Consider the following 22,663-nt stretch of genomic DNA (forward strand, 5'->3'; position numbering starts at 1 on the left):
GTTTCACGGCGCACTTACAGAATTGTCCGACATAGGAAAAGAACTGTTCTAGACTGTTACTCTGTATCCCTAACATTTACACAATTCTAAAACGTATATGTCGAAATACATCAACTGCCTAACTGGGCGTTCAGTGGGATGGGTAATAGTATAGCCTGAAAAGCATGTTTTCTGGTTAAATCTCGAAAAAATACGAATTGCTGCTGAAAACAGATCAGACTATAGACGGCAATTACATCGCTCAGACATGTATGAAGGCGGACCTGACATGAAATGCATGTGCTGCCTACCGGCACAAGGGACCATCTCAAAGATATATCATGCTTTTTCCATGTGTGTGGAATATATCTTTCTTGAATGTGTCTTTCTTTCATAAAGTTTATGCTGAGATATGTAAAAGAGACGGAAAATCTCAAATCAGCCATCGTATGAAATGTTTAAAAATACATGTGGAATGACCATCCGAAGATCGACAGGACTGTGTATTATGTTGTAAATCGTTATGAGATGCTTCTCCACTTTAATTCCCCTAAAGTAGTATCTTACCTCAGCTGATGGCATTATCGCCCACAGGAGCTTGTAACGCTAAACAGTCCCATCAAGGTATGTCACTAAGAAAGTGCAAAGAGTCATCGTTTTGAGGGGAGATATTTTCATTTATAGATAGTGAGGTCCTCTTTTTAGTGCGGGGCAGGCAAAGGCCAAGGTCGTCAGTGGCGAAAGGGCACGGCGCAATCCTGTTTGCGATGAATAAATGCACGTAAACTCATTAGAGCATAAGCGTCTCCGAAAGAATGGCGATTAGCACGCTGACAGGTGCCACAAATTCTGTATGTTCCGGTGCATGTCGTGTTTCCATACTGTGAAATAAAAAAGAAAATAGATGAGTTACCGCTACAAATTCTGAGCAGGGATTTTGGCTCCGAATGGAGAAATCGCGATTTTTTAGACTCCCGAAGACCATAGCTCCCAAAGTACTGCTTAGATTGACTTTGTTGCATCTCTTTCCTTTTACTTAGTACAAAGACCCCGTTAATGTCAGTCCATATCTTGACGGCTGTTTCAGCGTTACAAGCCCCTGTGCCCAGTCTGAGACACCCGTCCTAGTGTTGCTTTTGAGACGATCCCACCTACCTATTTCTTTTTATAGTGATGGTAAGACTCTCTGGTAGTTACATCCTTTATAGTTTCAGTATATGTAGATATAAATGCGACCCCCCCCACACACACACATTGTACCTATTATGGGAATCGAACCCGGGTCTTCGGCGTGATGTGCGAACGATGTAACCACTAGGCTGTCCTACCATCCCCTTTTGGTATGACACAGCCGGGTCTCCGCACAGATCAAGGACTGTTTATTGATTAGCTGTAGAGTCCTTTCCGTCTAATGAATTAAAGAACTAATTAATAACACGGATAAAATTTCAGAGCCACTGGCATCGTAACTGAGACCGGCAGGCCGGGCGAATTAATTACACCCGACAGAGATATCCTGATTGCTGACTACTAACTGCGTCGTGTCTGCGCCCTTTACATTGATAATTGTAATCTTATTCTGATATTTTAAATATTAGAGCCCTTTATACCGGAAATAGTAGGCGTCATTAAACTCTAATTGTTTCAGTTTATCTGAGCCAGAAATTGAATATCAGAAGTTAACTGTTAGCATCTTTGGTGCTGGCTTTACCTCTTTGGCGTCTGTCTGGAAGGAATCGGTAATCGCAGACAATGATTGATCTATTTTCTTGATCACAGCAAATGGAACTATCGAAATATGGTTGTCCGCTGTTTATAATATGTAGTAAGAGTGAGTGAGTGAGTTTAGTTTTACGCCGCACTCAGCAATATTCCAGCTATATGGCGGCGGTCTGTAAATAATCGAGTCTGGACCAGACAATCCAGTGATCAACAACATGAGCATCGATCTGCGCAATTGGGGTACGAGGAAAATGTTGACTTTTAAAAGCCTGGTCATACATATGATAATCTACCTTCCGAAATGACAGTGTTTGTTAAGGTACGTACTATTTGTTTGAAGTCAAACACCGCACTCAGCAACATATCAGCTGTATGGCGGCGATCCGTATAAACAAGGTGTTGGTGAGCATGGACCCATGATAATTGGATACGATCCAATGCATCAGGCAACATTTGGATCAACAACACTCTCATTACCTAATAATGGACATTTGAAAAACACTTTGCATGCACAAAGCGCCTTATTACCCCCATTAACCCAAGCTGCGTTTGAGGCTCTAGAGGGTTAACAATCATATGACTTGTTCCACCGGGTGTCCATTCACTGCTGGGTAAACAGCTGCAATTGTGAACAAAATCACTTGCCTTAGGTGGGACCACATGTTTCACATGTGTTTCGTTTAGGGGCAGAACTAAAGTCTTAGAAACTCCGAGGAGTCAAGCTGTCGAACATGATCACCCGCCCATCCATGAATTTCCGTAACCAGCTTTGGTCAACTTACACTATACACAGGACCACACATCACCACAAGTAAGACTACTTGTATTTTGTAGTTGTAGGTATTTAAAATCAAAGGTTTAATACTCAATTTAGTGCTTTCACTAAGCAAGCTCTCCATTGAAAACACAGTATCTTTAACTCCAGTATCAATTTTTCATCAACAGTACCACGAGTGCTGTTTTATAAGACCTGTATTGGTTCGAACTGGTATAATTAAAGCTGACATGTAAACAGTATCTACATCGATGAAAAAATGTAACAAACTGGGATGAGTAGACATTTACGTAGATTAAACGTCTGTAAGTGTTTATGCTCATTTAATCCTTTATCGCATCTACAATACTTTTGATGCCTTCACTTACGCAATTAAAGATGACGAAAGTAATCTTTGTATTCCGAAACGCCAAACACAGTAAATGTATTATTCCACGATTTTAACAAAGCTGACTGAAAGAGAAGAAAGAAACTGTTTAGGTCTTATGAGTGTGTTTTGATCAAGAGTCCTGATCTTGATTCCTCGTATCAACTGGTGTTTTAGACACACCACGCAACCGCTTCTCGGGAAGGCTCTGCCTGCAAGTGCTGGTTTTTCGACTCGGAGCCATAGGGGATGCATCAGCTACGAATCAGCTCAAGGCACAAGCTTCATTTTTTGCACAATTTAATTCGCAAAAGCCAATAAAATGGACACCACACTCACCAGAAACTGTCTAATTACATCGCAATTTCTCTATAATGGTATCTTTTTTTATCCTCACCGATCCCTTAGAAAAACGTTCCAGCATTTAAAATGGCATTGTGTAGCGGGGGGTATCGATAAAGTATCTTGCAAATGACTTTTAACAGAATTCAAGATGATTAAATTTTGCTGGATATGAGGATTTGCCTGTGTCAATTACATGGCAATGTTTTTTTGTAAAGACGACAAAGACGTTCTCATGAAAATGTTGTCACGTTCTGAGACTCGAAGGATCTTTTCAATTGAGATGAGACAGTTTAGTCACTGAAGGATACAGTATACATCACAAGACAGAATTTCACCCACACTTAAGGCAAACATTGAGTTAGAAGAAGAAAAAAACATCAAATACTAGTCATCAAAAACAAATTAAGGTGAAGTAACCTCAAAAGGAAATGTAGAAACTTGATCCGATACAGGCACTTAGCTTACTTGACTACAGACAACAACCTTAAACAGTATGGAAATAAACATAATCACAAAATTGAACAATTATCGATTTTCTGTTTTACCTAATACCAACCATACGTTGTTAAAATGCTTCTGGGCTCTTATTCTCGAAGCACTAAGTATTCTTAACTTTGATCGCAAGCAACGTGTCAATTATGGGCTTAGGAAGTTCGTAGGGCTACGAACGTTTCGAGAGTAGCTACCCGGTTCATTATACCATTTAATATTTCAACCAGATACTGTTTGGAGGTCATGTCACATCACATGATTTGTTGCCAACTCTTGTAGTTGTCGCTTAAAGCACATTGTGAAAACACAACCATGTAGGCCCTAAGAAAGTTAGAAAGCAAGATAGAATGAGAAAAGTATTTCATTTCCTGGTCCTCGGACAGGTGAGCAACATACACACATTCTTTGTGACATTCAGTTTATGTTTTAGTCGTCTTCCCTATCGCACAATAATACGTTTGGTGTGTACCTCTTCGTCTACGCATAGGGGGCGGTGCGGGTAGCCTAGTGGTTAAAACGTTTGCTCGTCAAGCAAGACCCGATCCTTCTAGTGGGTACAATGTGTGATGTCCATTTCTGGTGTTCTCGTCTTGATATTACTGGAATATTGGTGAAAGCGGCGTAAAACCATACTGACTCAATCACTCAGATTGACAAAACTGGGTTTGGGATATACCTCCTCACCGAAGTATAGAATAATAGGAATCAGTTTGTTATATACAACTTAAACTAAATTAATTCAAAGTAAGCTCCTTCAACAAGGTGAGCGACTGACGAGATGAATGTACCTCTTCATCAAGGCGTAGACTGACAAACTGAACCAGCTGCATGCCTCTTTAACATGGCACAGAATGAGAAGAATGTGTTAGTTGTGTGTTTCTTCAACAAGGTGTAAACTGACAAACGTGTTATTTGTATGCCTCTTCATCACGGTAAAGATCGACAATGCTTCTTCATCAAGGCATAGACGGCCAACATGAGTTAGATGTATCTTCCACAGGGCAATAGAATGGGAAGAGCGTGTTAGCCGTATGCCTCTTCAGTAAGGTGTAAACTGACAAAATGTTTAGTTGCGTGCATCGTCAACAAAACAAAGGCTGACAAAATGTGTTAGTTGTATGTCTCTTCAACAAGACATCAAGCAACGACATGAGAATCTATCTGGAAACGTCGTCTATGTAGACTAAAGAAGTCGTATATCCATACAAAGTGTCCCTATTCATCATCTTCTCAACTTCTAGAATGCCAGTCAAAGAAATGTCCAGAAGCTGACGATGACCCTTAGAAAACAGACGAAGTAATATTTATGACAGTTTCGAGGAAAGACGGATGATATCACAATGCATGAGATTCAAGACGGATGATATCACAATGCATGAGATTCATGTGTTTCATTATAAATGCCTCTCCAACAGATGAAAAACGTTGTTCTTAAATGGCGGTAACATTTACAGTTGACGAGGACAGTGTTTAGTGGACACGAGGCTGTCACACGCAGTGTTAGTACAGATTCCTATTCGTTGCTTCTCAGCGGCCAGCTAATCAAATGACCTTTAGATACAAGGGGTCAGATTCGAGGATGCACCTCCGGCATCGGGTCAGCTTTAGATGGCGACCGTTTAATTGGCGGCCTTTGGCCAATTGTCATGCTTAGTCTCCTGTAGTTTTCTTTATTTGCAAAGTCCGAAAAACCCTAGAGCAGAGTGGCCAGCTTGTGAACACACATCAACCGAAGGCTGTGAGTAGCTTATTGAAACTAACAGGTCTGTCTAGGATGTCCTCCAGATACACATATGGTGTGCTAGTGGTCAGATGACCCATGTATGTGTCAGTGAAGACCTGAAATATTTTCCAATTATTATAATTTTATTCTGGCTTTTGATCCTGGAAGAACAGAGTAACCCATCACTTCGACTTACATACAGAAGGAAGTTTAACTTCAGAAAGTTACATTCATAGTTAGCACCTGCAGAAGATACAATGGGTATTAACCCTGGGTAGTAACAACCCATCGAAGCTGAAAGATGACTATTGACTTAAATTCTGAAATGTATTGATGTGGTGAATTCTGTAAACTACGTGAAGGATAACTTGTCTTTTGTAATGTTGCTTTTGATATGACATGTTCACTGAAGTGATGCTTAGTGATATATATCTTGGTGGAGTGTGTAGGCTATAAATTCATATGATATACACCAGTTTTGCCTTTTAAGACCACTGGAATCGGCAGATATATTAGATCGATTGTTCTCTGGTATTGGCATTAATGGTTAATATCTCGGTATACGTTTCTGACTATTCCCTGAAAACCTATTGCCGCAGTGGTAAATTAAAAGCCTGTGTTGAGAGCAGGTCAACCGAACTGGTGTTACAGTAGACATGTCACATCGATTGTAACCGTATGTCAAGACGAACATGGTAAACGATAAACACATTTTGTTTGATATGATACAGTCGTTAGGATTTCTCGTAATCACCTATTAGTTTTATCTGCTCTTGAAAAATAGACCCTTTTAAATCTCGCTACATGGCTTATGAACTTTAAATGGCTTATGAACTTTGGTGTCTTTTTTGTGTGTGTTGTATTTTTTAAAACAAAAAAACAAACAAACATGATTTCAGTGGCCATATCATTCTTTGATGTAGAAGACATCGCAATGGTTTTGAAAAAAAAACCTCTTAAGAGATTAAGACAGAAAAAATGAACCATTTACACTACACGAAGATTCTCTTATTTTTTTTTAAAACTCTACCATCAACTTATGTTCACATATAGTCAATATACGAACAGTTACTGATATAAGTCCCTAAATAAACATGTTGTCTTCCCTATTCAAGTTAACTACCAAACACAAGATGTACACTCGCACTTTCGTCTTGTCTCCTAAACTCAGACATGAATCTGAACAAGGTACGCGTTGTTATATTTAAATAATTAGTTTCTATTTTGGCAACATTAGTGCATGTAGTTTATTTCAACCAGACAGTATTTGAGGTATTTTCAACTGTGGGAACTATCGGATTTAGGTAATAACTATGTTTTTATTAGTGCTGCACCCTTAGGAACATACCGACTTATTAACAAAACGCGAATTCACTAGACTAGTAATAAGGTAGATGTAATTAAGATAAAGCTGGTACTGCACAGAATCTCCGCAAAAAGCTCTGATACAATGTACTCTTTAGGATTTCACGCTGTATATTTGAAGCGATTAACGTAATAATGTAAGGCATCAAAGTTAGAATCAGTTAAGACCAGCTTTGACAAGGCAATCGGTACATCAAGGCCTTTCAGATCTTTGTAAAGGTGCGTTGTCACGGTGCAACTTGCAGTAACAACCTGTAGCACATATCCTGTAGTGACAACAAAAATCGCAACTGTATCCGAAAACATGTTAATACTGAATATTGTTGAGATTCTGATGCTTAATATTTCTAAACTGTTACATAAATTCCTCAGATTCAGAACTCAGATAAAAGAACAACAAAATGAATAAAGAAGTTACCTAAAATACTTCTACATTGTTCATGTGATGTATGTAATGTACTTACGACCCACTCATACTTGTTAAGTTCTTTTCTTCATCCTACACAATTCCACGTACGAAAATAACGCAGTATATTCAGTACCATGCTTCCTAATGATCTCACGTTTATAAACGTTCTGATAAAGCTTGTACATGTATGCTTATATGACTGTACTATTTACATGACCAGAGAGGAAAGCAGCGATACATCCCTATCAAATCATGTTTAAACGAACCTTTTTAGTTTTCAAAACGTTATATGCTTATATGACTTTACTATTCAAATATTCAAGGTAGAAAATACCGATATATATTTTCTCAAATCAAGTATATACACAAACCTTTTAAGTTTTCAAACTTTTCGGCGGTGTGAGGCAATTACACCACCCACGGTAAGCACTAAGGAGATATCGATTCTTCATAGAATTCTACAAGGAGTCGTACGCGTTAGGACGTTACAGCGGTAATTACCCACGCGTACGCTCTTCCCGACCGAAACCTATTTTTCGCTATGATCAGCCTATTCACTAAGTCATGCTTTACTCACAACGTTTGCGAAGGACCACAGACGAATAACAGAGATAGAGCTACTGTATACACCGGAAAACTATTTTGTCCCAAATCGATACCTGCTTATTTGTCAAGACTAACAGCTTTTGTACATTCTAAGAGATGCTACCCATTGCACAACAGAAATCAACCTTGTAAGAACTCCACTGATTACGTATTGGCATATATGGTGAATCAATCATTGTGGAAGAGCATGTAAAGGCGTCACAACTCTCACACAGCATGAAATAATTGCAGTTGTAAGAAATGGGGATATGAGGGGAGTCGACCTGCATACAACCAGTGGCCCCGTATGTCAATGGTAACGATCGTTTACTCCTATATTAAGGGGAAATTATCTGTTTTATTGAGATGGAGTCATGGTGGGGAGAATTCATCAAGCGTCTAACGTAGGGCAGGCCATCATGGGAGCTTGAAAGTAGAACATTGTCATACAAGCGGGAGGGCGCTCGTGTCGTTCCAGCATCATATTCTGTCTCATTCATGTTGTATTGGTCGGTCTTCTGGGGGCCTTAATGCACCTCTTAAATCTGAGACAAGGAATTGGCTGATTATCGTCGTGTGAATGAGCGCCACTTTAGACGATACATCTTACATCTTGCCCAGACTGATGGCACGTTGATAGGAATATCTGTATATGTCCCGTACAATCCAAGACACTCTGGGTAGCGTCGTGCAGATGGACAGATAACTGATTGCTTGACTGTCTCGAGTTTATAGACTTTCTTGTTGAGTCCAGTAATCACGCGATGTCAGTCGATATTTTGCTTGGCTGGATTAATATAGCGACCCAGCTTAATGTTTAAGGAAAGCCCAAGGTTAGATATACATACAGGTGTAATGTTAACAAGCCAATGTGAACCTGGTACTCTGATTCAGTATCAGCAGATCCTTCCATGGCTAGGGAACATAATTCGCCACATTGAAATCCGGTTCTTAAATCAGAGAACTAGTGTCAGCCATGAAAATATTCCTTTGAAATTGATGCGACCGAAGGTGAGTAATATCAACACCTATGTTACAGTAACTTAATTACCATTGCTCTACCAAATGTGTTGGTATAAACATTAATTAACAGCGATGATTATGTCTTTTCCATTTCAAAGGGTGATGGGCATTACCTCCCTTTGCTTGGTATGCTATGCTTAATACATGACGTAATAAAGACTTGATTTGAATTATGTGCGCTGTAAGTGTAACTGTACAGGAATCACCGAAGGAAACACAGCTCCCTGTTCGTTAAGTGACCGCTGCTTAGAGTCGATCTGTACATTCAGCTCATGTCGCCTCTTACAGCGCCTTCTTCATTGTCGTAAGCATCTGATCTTCAGCTCCTTTAAGTAAAGCACTGGGGATCATGGATTCATCTGAGTGTTGATGAATTTAAAGACAATGTGTCAATATATTAAGCCAATGGCTCAGGTTTATCGAGTGTTAGTCTGAGCGGCAGCACAACACTGACGAAAGGGACTGTTTGTGACAGCGCACGATATGGTTATTAAGATACAAAACTGCTCAGGAAATTAATTGAAAGTATTCGACTCTGTCGCCTTTGTGTTTGTGACGGCTGCCATCGGCTGAGCAGGAATCGTCCACCTTTTCGTCGTTCCATCATCCTTTGACAGTGGTTCATAAGTGAGTGAATCGACATGGTATACAGACATCTAATCGGGAAGGGTTTAGAAGATGTTTGGGAGGAATAACAGCACTTCTTTAGAAACAAACTCAGACATCATGTGTCGTTAAGAATGAGTATGTCAAAGAATTGGGGCTTACCCTCTTCGCGAAAACCTGGTATCATCACCTCATTTCAGTGATCATACTACACAGCTATTTTTTCCCTTCACACCAAACGGAACATATTTCTGTGTTTAGTTAAGACTGGCTATTCTTTTGTACTAACCTTCAATATTTAAAGCCCTTTTTTCTCTTCACTCACAAGTATAACACGGCGTTTTTCAGTTCCTAGACGTCTACTCATTCTGTGCAACTCACGAGCACAGGCATGGTGTCAAGAAACATTATGGGTGGGACCGGGATTTGAAACCACGGTCAAAGTGTCCAGCTGCAAATCTGCTACAAAAGACGCGCAAATCTGCATACACGAGTTAAAGCCCTTTTTTCTCTTCACTCACAAGTATAACACGGCGTTTTTCAGTTCCTAGACGTCTACTCATTCTGTGCAACTCACGAGCACAGGCATGGTGTCAAGAAACATTATGGGTGGGACCGGGATTTGAAACCACGGTCAAAGTGTCCAGCTGCAAATCTGCTACAAAAGACGCGCAAATCTGCATACACGAGTTGTCCAACCGTGAACTCATGTCGTTAGGAGACGTGCATAATTTGTGAATTATAGAACACACATGTTGTCAACATTATCAAAGTTATTTCTAAAAAGAACATTTCTTTTTAATTACATCAAATACTGATACTGATGTCACTGAAATCCAAAATTTAAGTAATGGCTGTGTCCTTAATGCTCTAGGGTTCGCTCCAGCAAGAAGTTCACGTTGCGAAACATAACTTTTCAGCAGACCATTAAACCAAACTACCGCCCCCACTCTCACTTCTCGTTACGCCTTGGCAGATTAAGACACACCGTAGTATGAGCAAAGCAGACAGTCCTGCATTCTGCCGTGTTAGCTCAGTTCAAACCCGTCTTTGTGTGAACTATTTTTACCCATCGTTAAGGAATCCACTTCATCATAGTCAGGCACAGAGTGTTCTTTAAGTGACTAACAGTACTCACTGGACATTGTGTTGATAATAGTAAGTGAAGAATACATTTGCGCCTCTGAATAGCAAGTCTTCCAAATATTTTCTTCTTCTGAACTTGGTAGTTAGGCTGGGGCATGAACCCCTCTTTCGTCCCACACATCTAGTGATGAAGATTACACACATTAACCCTTTGACGATGTCTTGGCGGCGCTTGGCACATTAACTTCATAAACTAGGGCTTATTATACCGGCTGTGATTCGTAAATATCTCCCGAAATGATTGCAGTGAGTTTGTGAGGAGGGAAATCGGTTCAGGATTGAGAAGATGTTTATTACCAAACTTTCCCTTGAGCATTTGATTGTGTAATCTCACGAAGTAAGACAAATCGACGTCCCGACTCCAGAAGCGTCTGTGCGTATAATGTAACGGGTGTATGCTGACCCGATTGGCGACCTGCCAACCGTAACATTTAACGCTTGCTTTTTAACTGCACTTTTTAACACTGTGTGTTCCCCTAATTTCAAGGTTACTCGTTATTGCTGCTCATTTTAGATAAAAGTACCAATTTCTTCTGAATTACTTGATAAAATACACACTCATATTAGATTCTTTCGTTTTAAGGTATTTGGTTTAGCGATTGAATGACATTTTATGTTTTCCAACCCAAAGTGAAAACGTTCCTCTCAACGTTTACAGCCAAGCACTGGTCATGGGCGTAGTAAATGTTCCAGTCGTGAAAAAAGAGAGTCATTGTCGAATATCAATTTCATTTTTTGCAAATGTACGTGACGTGTTAAAAAGAATTGCAAAATAACACTGCTGGTTGCCTCGGTGGTATTGTTGTTCGAATGTTAAAGGTACGTCGTTTTCGAACATAAAAACATGGTATTATTTGCATGCCTTCATTATGAAATCATGCTACTTAGCTCTCACGTCAGATGCTCGAACTAACTGTCTGGGAGTACATTTTTTGTTTTAAAAACATAAAGAATACTCGAGAGAAAAGAAATATGATAAATGCTTTTCTCCAAGGAAAAACGGGCTATTCGTTCGTTTAACTTTCCAAGCCGATGTCGCTTACATTAAAATAATGTCCTTTTTTATTTTTATCTCAGTTTCTTTTGTAAAAAAAACACACTCCCCACTTGACCAAGAATGATATTAGTGTTGTCACCAGCTCCATTCCAGACACTTTCTTTCAAAATTGAAATTGCTTTTCCCCTACCTTTTACTTGTCCAATTTAAACTGTTTTAATGCCACGCTCGGAACACAATCCTCGCTGTCAATTGGATTAAAACGACAGATTGTTTACGTATTAGAGGGCTTTTGCAAACATTATTTGCAAGTTTCCAATTACAAACATATACCCTGTAAAATGACAGTCTTATAATGTGTCAATTGACCTTTGAGGTGATCCACTTAACATTCTATTTAATTATACTTGGAGATGATAAGAGAATCGTACTTGTGCATCAGATTCTACCAGGCAGTCCTGCGAGGGTTCTATTGGACGAGTGTGTGGGAGCTTGCCAGAATCTCATTGAAGAAAGCTTTCCTATAACGCGTTCAGACCTCCATTGACTTCAGTGGGGAAATGACATTGACATGAAACTCTCGACTGGTATTTACCATGCCCTAGCGAAACTAGAAGGGCACTTAATATTAGCGAAAAGATCGAAACAGGGAATAAAATGCTTAAAAATGGAAATTAAGATGTTAAGGAGAATAAGAAAAACATCCTGCGATTTCCCATTAGTTGAGAGACAATATTGTCATCCTTGTGTTCCAAGTTCCCGCACTTTATGTCTTTTACAACATTCTATAGAGCGATTCCGATTTGAAAGCCTTCGGCGAGCATAAGTGAAGCTTTTAGGGCATAATTACTTCAACATTATTAGTTTCTTGCTCAAATGGTCCAGGACACGTTTAGCAAACATTGGGAATACGAGGTTAAAATTCGTGGAAGCGTTTTCCCCATTTAAACATATCCTTTTGAGCATTAAATAATGTCATTTCGGTACAGTAATATGACAACAAAGGTCATTGCTCTTCCACGGATGGTTATCTTTATTTAGCGACATCCTATCATGAATTGCATCAAGCTTGACCGCTCTATAAGGGACTCCTCAAGGAACGTGTTCTTTATTCAGGTAAATGGACCTATTTATACATGATGGCATATATATCTGTATGGGACCTTTTAGAAATACGCCACACATTTACAGCGTCGATAAGGGTGGTTATGCAGACGACACTAAGCAATATATTGTATCATTGTTACGCAATAATTGGTAATACGTGTTAACTAGTTATAATTCGATTTAGACGCCATGGATAAGCCGAACCATGACAGAAAATTTTAAATTCGCTGTGACGAAGCATATCTAGTTACCTTGTAAGAAGTGCTTTGTCAGAGTTGCCATTCAACTACCACCTAGTGCCCTTTTATTTCTCCAGATGTGAGATTGTTTTTTTTCTATTTCTCTTCCTCTCCAGTGGAATCTTTCAAGGAACGATATTTGAAACTGAGTGTTCTCGGATCCTTACGTTTGATATTTCTACTTTTGTTGATTTCGTTTATGCGGGGCTTGAAACCTTTACTAGTAACGTGTTTAGATTAAAAAAACCCACCCCATCAATATGCATCGCGTTTCAAATTTACATCAGCGTTATCCATATTCTTATAAAACCGTGTACGGCTTAACCGTCTGTAATTATTTTAAAAGCATCATTGAAGGAACACGTTCTTTCTACTTCAACCAAATGTGCAGCTCTTATCCTTTCAAAGGAAATTTCCCATTATTGAGGCAACCTACAACCTTCAGGTGAATTTACCCTTTCTTGTGTTGTTTCAGGCAATGGCAAGAGGTCGGACCCAAACATCGCCCAGACAATAGACACCCGGAAACAGAGCAACTTGTTAAGGCAGCTTCTTTTACGTGAACGGTTTCCTTCCTCCGTTGGATTAGATATGAACGAAGAACAGAATGGAGATGACTTAGACAGTTTTCAGGGGGGCATTCCACAAAGATCCCTCGCGGAGAGACAGAACGATATTGATAGACTTAACATCATGTTGAGGACTTTGGTAGGTGTTTGATACTCTGAAACAGGGTTCACCCATGTATACATGCATTGGTGTCAAACGTTGTGTTTAGTACACCAACGGTTGGATGGAATGCTTATATGGGTGAATCGATGAGGTTTGTGGGTGTGTTATATATGTATACAAAACATCGGGTTCGTGAATAGGCGACTAAACGTTTGATACTGAATTTCTTAGTTTTAGGTTACATATTTTAGTTTTCGTTTCGTAAAGATTTTCGATGGTGTCAGTTTCAAGTTTTCTGGTTTAGTGAATGGACGTTGCCTCAAGTTGCAGTTGGCAATATTCAAACTTTATCATGGTGACCTAGATTTGATCTAGCAGTGCTTGATAACTCGAACTACGTCTGCAGTCGGTTCAAACATTATTATTCACTCAGTTGTTCTATAGTTAGTATTTAAGGCATCCATAGTTATCCTACATTTCTGGGAAATGTTATGCTTACAATGACCTATTGCTGTTTTAGTACATGAAAGTTATTGGCACAACATTCGTATATAGACATCGATATGTTCTCATGCAATCAGTAAATATCATAGAAATACAATTCTTAGCTGTAGGTTGATAAGCTGTCTTGCCCTTATTCCTACAATTATCATACTGTATTGATCCCGCACCATTGTCAACCATGTCGACATGAGAACTAGCTCACAATTAAGACGAAGAAATACGATGAGTTCAACCGTCTTTAGTTGTTATACAGTACATGATAAGATGATATACAGATAAGGCAATGAGTTTGAAAATCAAACACATGTGTTGAACTGCGTTCCAGCTCAACCTCGTAACGTTTTGTGCGAGCCGCATATCCTGCTCAAGGGCGGTTAGTTTTAACATATGGGGAGCGCTTTATTAAATTAAATGCAATATTTTCATCATTTACAAGGTTTACACTAAAGAAATCACAGACACCCAGCTGTCAGCCTAGTACCTTATGATCGCATATTTCCAGTCCTCATCGCATTGGCCAAGTTCGTGTCCCGTGTAAGGGCTCGTAGGAAAACACCTTTTATGGAACCTATCATAGCGTATTAGCGAGATACTAAACAATGTTAGAAATGTCAAAACTAAAGAACACCAAGAAGGCATCGTTTATCATAGTGGCGAGGTGTTCCGATTATAATCCTTGGGTAACCGAACCATTATTCAGACAGTAAACGCTTACGACCAAACACGTGGCATCAATAAGTATGTTTCGCAGTCAATATTTTGTCTTTTACACCAAATGGCATCTCTTTCGACAGGTAATAGAAACCGATTGCTCGCTGACATTTACGATTTCTCTCCATCTGTGCTGACGCGCCATGATTTAAGTGAAATATTACTCCCGGGAGTGTGCAGTAATGACGTGCAAATTTGTGAAGGTGATAGAGATGACTTTATGGCGTGGGTTGCCCCATTAACCCGTTGACCTGCTCCTTCAGGTAAAATATCCGATGTGTGATACTTTTATGTGGCGTTGACTCTTCAGGGTGTCGTTGAGGATGGGAGGGCAGTTAATGTCTCCGAGTGGACAATCTCCAATGTTCACAGACTTGTCAGTGACGTATATTTACCACCAGAGTCATTTATGATTCTCTGACTTGTATGCTTTTCTAGGAACAACAGGCGATATTTCAAGACCAACATTCTAGTGGTAACGGATGTGAGGCTACTTAATTCTGACCTGTCCTCGAAAACAGATGAAATCTTTCGCAAAGAGGCTATTGTTGAATGAGTGTTAATTTGAATTGATTGTGGCTGAGAATGGTCAATAACGTCACTTGTAATAGCATTCCAATCGATTGTGTTTGCATCCGTCGACTACAGTATTTACACGATGCACTTGCGCGCTTCCATGGCAAACACAAGAACACATTAAAGTTCATTATGAGTAATTGTGCCCGGGAAGGTATTGTTTTGGATATTTCAAGGCAGAATACATATTTGGGTGCAGAAGAACCCCTTTAACATGGAAACTTCATTTATGTAACATATAGGTGTTACTTGTTATCGTATATTTACAGATTAAAACAAACGAATGCAAGCAGAACGGGTTCAGGGCTACTGTCCCAGGCGGCGAATGGTAGTTCCAGGAGGCGCTGCCTGGTCGAACCCAACACGATTGGGTCGGAAATTGTGTAGACACCCCAACACTGCATCATTCTACATTACCCCTTATTGTCTGAAGGGCTGGGTACTCCCAGTGTTAGTCAAAAGATTGGGATGTACCAAACCTAGGACACAAAGAACAGTTGAGTTCTGCTTGGTTCTTGTTATGAAAGCATAACGGTTCGTAAGCGAGGTCCGCATGTACATTTACGATATTCTCTCACATTGTGTTAAATGGCACATGGAATTTCATAATATAACAAGGTTCATATGCTTTTTTCAAAGTGGACACTGTCAGTTTGGCTGATTTTAGTTACGTCTGAGGCCGTGTTCGGGCTTATTCCAAGCTGTTTTATGATTTTCATATTCCTCGATGTCCCCTACTTATTTTGGGTCGTGCCATGGATTCACCTCTGTGTCAAAACCACAAACATGGAGAAGACGGACCGAGAATCGCTATCATATCGCTTATGATACTGTGTTCATCCACTGACAATGTGTGGACATCTTCGTTAATTTCATTCATAACTTACATTTCATATTTACAATGTGATGCAAAATAAGACATTGATGATTCTGCTGGGAAGTGACTGAATTGACGACATGTTCCATTGATGACAAATTCTTTTCATACGACTGATTCTTGCTCAGTCATCAGGTGAAGTGACTGGTCCTGAACAGCAGAGTAGCCTTCTGTTTCACTTTTCAGGCTCTTCGACTTCATTGGAGCCGAGGCCTCACTGGTATTGCTCTTCTCCGCAGCACACTGCCCATAATGTGATCAATTAAAAGCGTTTACGTTTGGGCTGATTTGATATTTCACGTGACTGATAATCATTGATAAATCGCAATCCTCAAGAAAATCAACATTGTTAATTAGACTGTAGCCAACATGCTTGTTTCCGAAGTCTGTGTAATACCTTGCTTTCATCATTCCGCCTAACGAAAGGATAATCAGACAAACAGATCGCTTACAATATAATTGATAGATATAAACTGATGGAAGATCTAGGGTTGTGGCATATATTTTTTGACACGAGTCTTCGCGTGAGGTGGTCAGTGGTCCAAATATCTCATTCAATTAACAACATCAAAAGAATAGAAGTCAGGCACAGTGTCAATGTTTGTGTCTTTGAATTTATTATCGGGGTTCAGCTCTGTTCAGCTAGAAATGATTCAGTCTATGTTTGTTACTGCCTCTTAAAGACAATTCTTTTAAACTAACGGAGGATCTATGCAGCTCCAAAATCCCTTTTTGGTTCCTTCTTTACACACCAAAACTGGAGATGTAGAATGACGACACAAGGTTTGTAAGACATGCAGTAGGGCGTTTTTTTCCTGATAGTCAGATCACCTCGCTTTGGGAGAAGTATAACAAAATGTCCAGGAATTGAAACGATGGACAGTTTCCAATACCGGTTTCGGACACCGTATTTGATTTGAACTTTCAATTACTTTTAGGCAATCAGGTGTTATGAAACACACCACAGGCGACCTTATGTGTTCACGCACATTATCATTACGCTCATCTACTACGGTTCCTCAAGGTTGTATTTGCAGGGTAATGACTGTTTCCAAAACCTTTCAATGGAATTCATGGTTCATCCTTTCTCATCAATGTCATTGGATGCATTTAGTTGTTGGTAAAATAGTTTCCAACCACATTTGAACATTTTATTTTGTTTTACGAAATCACATTAACTGACCCACTTTTCTTTCCAAATCTTTAACTTTGCCTTCCAACGAATCATAATCTGATTTAAAATTCTTTCTTTTGATCTCTTGTATCTTTTTCGAAATCGAATTTTTGATGTTTTGACATTGAGGACTTCGACGAACGTAAGTTTAAGTAAAATTCTATCTAAGCGGTATCTTGACTTGGTTTAGTATCTTTGGTACAAGTTTGCTCCTGATATTTTGTATACTACTTTGTTCTTTGTTTTTGAAAACTACAGGAGTTTGTCCTGTGTTTGGGGTGCTCCATAAATGTGATAGTTAATGTCCTACCGTCTCTCAACAGGTAAATCATGAAATGACATAAAGAAATATACAGTGGATCATCAATGGTTTCATTGAGGGTATGGTTGGAACTGTCAAAGTTTTCTATATCGACATAAAGGCCTCCTTTCATAAAGCACTGAGGTGATCGTAAGTCACTAAGTTAACCTTAGTGCAATGTTAAAGAATGGGAGTTAAGGTTGGCCTTAGTAAAAGATACTTCGTGAAAGGAACCCCTGGGTGTTAAATGTATTTGGCTCCCCTGTGCATACACAGCTATGGACGCCATGGCTGGTGACGAATGTATTCTCGGTACGCAAACACTGGCATGGCACGATCGGAATGCAGCTCCAATTTTCACTTGTGAGATTTCTGGCCAGTTTAACCTGAAAATGTAAATCGGTGTGTCCAAAATACCCATGGATGGGTTGTATGTCGCTGGCTGTAGAAGGTCCGTCGCGGGATTGGTTTGTATAGTGCATGTTGGTGGTTTTTCAAATGGTATTCGGTGTTAAATACGCCACTTTCATTACCCGTGAAGATCCGGATTAGAAGTGTTCTTCAGCGACGCAGCGGCGTAGAGACGACTATTGTCAGGCTTGCTGACAGATGTCATGGTAACCCAGATGAGTTGATCATGCTGTTGGTCACTGTACTGGCCGGTCAAAACTCAGTTATATAGTTGGAATACTGCTGATGGTGGTGAAACAACAAACACACAAACAGCACTGGAGGCCAGGGTTTTGGTCAGGGTTATATATCATGCCCATCTTTGCCCACCACGAAAGTACACGAATGCGCCAACAGACCGAGTTCTCATTCTGGTTCTTTCTTCATTCTGCTTTTTCTTTTTGGCGCAAAGCCTTAAGGTGTTTTAAACAAAACCTTTACGTATCAGAAACATGGTCTTTTCACAATGAAAATGCCTGTCATCTCCGCCAAATAACCACACTCGGATAAAAGCAATGACGTCTGTATCATCCAGACTGTGTCACGAGTATGTGTTCCGCGGCATCAGACAAAACGTGAGAGAGTCGTTGACGACTAGCCCTATACGTGGTACCTGACATAAAAACGTGCGAACAGTGAACTGGAAGACACGGTAAGGTATGTTATTCTTCAAAAGTAGGAAGTGTGTGTTACCGTGTACCATGTGACCTCGGGCATATTGTTATGTAAGGGCAAAGGTGCTGGAACACAACGTTGAGCCTGTTTCCCCGAAGCACCAATATGACCGCAGAAACACTATTCAGTAGATGATATTTCCTAATGATACATTCCAGTCCTTGAATGAAGATGGTTTAGGTTACATTGGACGCGACATTATGGCTATAACTCACTTGAATAATAGTTTGCTGTAATTGAAATGTGCGTGCACATGTGTAATAATCTGTGGTCATCACTCCATGGGGCATTTGGTAATTATTACAGAAAAACGTGTGGCTCTCACAACTGAAGTTCTACCCTGTGTAGAGATAATTTAGCTTCTTGAAAGAAAAATATATATGTGTCTCAGTCGGAACGGATAGTTGACCTCATGCCTCACAACAGAACCATCACGGAATTCAAAAGACACGTACTTGTTACTTTCAAACACATCAACCGCCAATATGTACGTTTATTCATTATTGGCACATACAGACATCATACTGAATACAAGGACCATGTTGTTAATAAGCATCCAGCCACGATCGTATTGCACTAAATGTGATAACATAGAATCTCTACTCAAAGTGGAATCCATTGTGTGATTTCGATTCTGGTAATTTAAGACGATCAACTGGACACAATACCACCTGCAGCTCCCGTCACATTCGTCTGATGCGTTTGAATTTTTATCGAAATAAGCAGCCATTCGACATATGGGCAATTCGTAATGAGCGTTTACGATATGTTATTCTTGAAGTCTGCTCAGAATTACTTTCCAGTGAGAGGTGTTACTTTCAATAGTAACCTATAGTAATCCAGCCCAGTGCGCCAACATCATTTTTTTATCTGATAGGCACCGCAGTTATCTATGTAAAATAACATTAAGACTCAATTTATTATGGTTCAAATATCAGTCATGATTCTCGGCTTCGTTGTACCTCATCCATGATCGAGGGTTTTAATAACGTGATGCACCTGCATGACCTTGGGCTTTCCGCTCACATCATAACCATTCAGTAAGTTGTTTCGTTGAACCCAGCTCACTCACTAGATTACAGGATTGGGTGGCCTAGTGGTGACAGCGTTCGCTCTTCTCATCGAAGACCCGGGTTCAATTCCCTGCATGGGTAGAATATATGTAGCTCATTCCTGGTGTCCCAATATTGCTGGGAATGGCTAACAGGAGCATGAAACCATACTCGCCCACTCATTCATGTTCCTTGGCCACGCTGTGATATGACGGAAATATTGTCCAAAGTAGTTTAACCAAACTTATTCATTAACCAGTTACCAATTCACTTATGTAGGAACACCTGGTGTGCTATGACGGGCAGTGTGAGAAGCCAAATCGTCATATTAGCAATTATCACCCTTTGACATTCCTGTCTTAGTCGAATTCGAATCTGTATGGCACAACTACTATGCATAACACATAAACCCATTACGGGAAACGAACTCTGAACCTGATTTGCTTGTGATTTCCTGTCTCATCTACCCTATGGCGCCATCATCGTTTTTATCAGATAGTTGCCTTATTCTCCGTCGTGTGTTTGTTAAGCAGTGTGGAAAGTCAATATTCGGTTTTAAGCGTATACGTTTCATACACTGACTACATTACTGGTCTAAAAGGTTCCTGTTTATCTAGCTAATGTGACACATAATCAGACGCAATGAAACCTAAACAAACAGGCCAGGCTATAGTTGGATTGTCAACTCTCTGCCACATAAAAAACAACGCTCAAAGAGACCTAAATGTAAACTTTTCAATTGATTCTAATTTGCTATTTTGAAAGTAATTATTGGGTATCTTTGAAAGGCTAAAGTTCAGTGAGATCCAGACTGAGGTATGCACTTAACACACAGAACAATAGTTCAAAGATAGTACATGTTGTTATAAGATGGATTTGTTTACACCGCTGAAATGTCTTCTATTGAACAGATTTGTACTCCTGAAGCACCCACGATGCAATGCTATCTTTGGCACAATGTAAACTGAGTAATGTTTATAGTGTTGAATGTTTTCAACGATTTCGACTAAATGAAAGATACTTGTAGGTGAGGCTTATTGTGAAAACACCATAGAAATACCACAATGAATCCATGTCGTTTTCATAAATGGGATCTCTGATATACATAAGGACTGATCAGATGGAGAGTAGAATACTCACTGGTATACACTGTCACTCATCAAATAAAGAATTAGGGTCTCATAACGTGACTTATGAGATAGGTGATAGGCAAAGAGCTATGATCACCATATATATCAGATGGACAATAGATAGAGAGTTCTGATTACCATTATATATTGTGACATCAGATGGACAACAGTTCTGATCACTTTTATATAATGTGACTCATCAGATGGGCAATAGACAGAGTTATGATCACTATTATATATTGTGACTTATCAGGCGGACAATAGACAGATTCATGATCACTATTATATATTGTGACTTATCAGACGGACAATAGACAGAGTTATGATCACTATTATCTATTGTAACTTTTCAGATGGGCAATAGGCAGAGAGTTGGGATGATTTGTTGATAAGTAGACAGTAAACAAGGAATGTGTATCTAAAAAATGCTTCTAGGAAAGATTTTGCTGGGGTGAAATTAAGGGACATTTTTTTAAGATACTATTATTACCAGGCCTTTGACCCAAGCGGTTACCGTGGCATCACAATTAATTGAACAGTCTCTGGTTAGCTGAACCTTTGAACTTAAAGAACCTAACTGTGTACACGCTGAAAAGTGGAAGGAGTGATTTTGATGATAAATATTATCTCACCATCGTATCTGTTGACTTCAAATATGTCAACAACCGCCCATAAAAGTTAAAAGCTCATCAACAACCCTCGGAGTTTGAAACCTTTATTGACTCTTGTTGATATATTTGATTTCAAACACGTTCGATTCTCTCTTCTTTAGACAGAGCTCGAGAGTAAGAGGATATTATTTGAACAACATAAGACACGCCTAATGTCCTAAACATTACTGTAATTATTCTGAGTTTGACCTGCACACGCACTGTGAACGTTGAGACTTCAGTGTACTTAAACAACGGTACTTTAGACATACATAAGATACTCTGCAAAAGAGTGGCATTTACGCTGGCTAAACATATGCCCTTTTATAATCCCTGAAACTTGCATCAAGTAATAGATATCCCCAGGACTTTCAATGTGGACAGCTCACCTCGTTATTGTGAAACATAGCAGTGATAATGGGCAATTTAGGACTTCTTAACTCTTTAGTGACTGGAACATGTAAGAAGGATGGGATTTGCACTACCGAGGGATGTATGTATATGCAGGCGAACGTAAATCGTTTTAAACTGGTTATACTTTTTGGTATTAAGTTCCAAATCTCCCACCAGGAGCAATTAGATTACGGTTGACGTTATGACAGAAAAAGCTTGGGTATGGGTGTACAACTGGACCTTCTCCCGTGTATTTGAGCCTTCGTCATTGACACTAAGACCATTAAAGTTAAAAGCATGTCTACATGAATTTAAAAAATGACTCACCTTTGGCATATATCAATTCCACTTGTTTTGCGTGCATTTAAACATTATATAGTGTTGACGTTAGACGTTAGAGCAGACTACCACTCAGACCAAAATCAATTTTATGCCCATGTCTCCCCGTGGCCAATAATTGATCTCCCATCAAATAATACGGAATACTAACCTTACTAATGTTAGTTTTTCCTTGGGATAATGCGCGTTTGTTAAACACAACATAGAGCACGTTCTACGCAGTCATCAATCATGTGTATACTCACTGATGGTTTAAGCTGTTTATTAAGTCTCAAAGAT

At 39.5% G+C, this 22,663-nt stretch overlaps 1 protein-coding gene across 1 annotated transcript in view; it reads left to right on the plus strand.

Annotated features, from left to right (window-relative positions):
* Positions 1–22,663, plus strand: part of LOC137287655 (uncharacterized) — a 57,651-nt gene that overhangs the window by 31,941 nt on the left and 3,047 nt on the right. Inside the window, exon 3 of the mRNA XM_067820035.1 lies at positions 13,356–13,588. Within this exon, the coding sequence (XP_067676136.1) occupies positions 13,356–13,588 (233 nt within the window). The remainder of the gene's footprint in view (positions 1–13,355; positions 13,589–22,663) is intronic.

The sequence above is a fragment of the Haliotis asinina genome, chromosome 6 (genome assembly GCF_037392515.1).
Source record: "Haliotis asinina isolate JCU_RB_2024 chromosome 6, JCU_Hal_asi_v2, whole genome shotgun sequence".
NCBI classification, from domain to species: Eukaryota; Metazoa; Mollusca; class Gastropoda; order Lepetellida; family Haliotidae; genus Haliotis; species Haliotis asinina.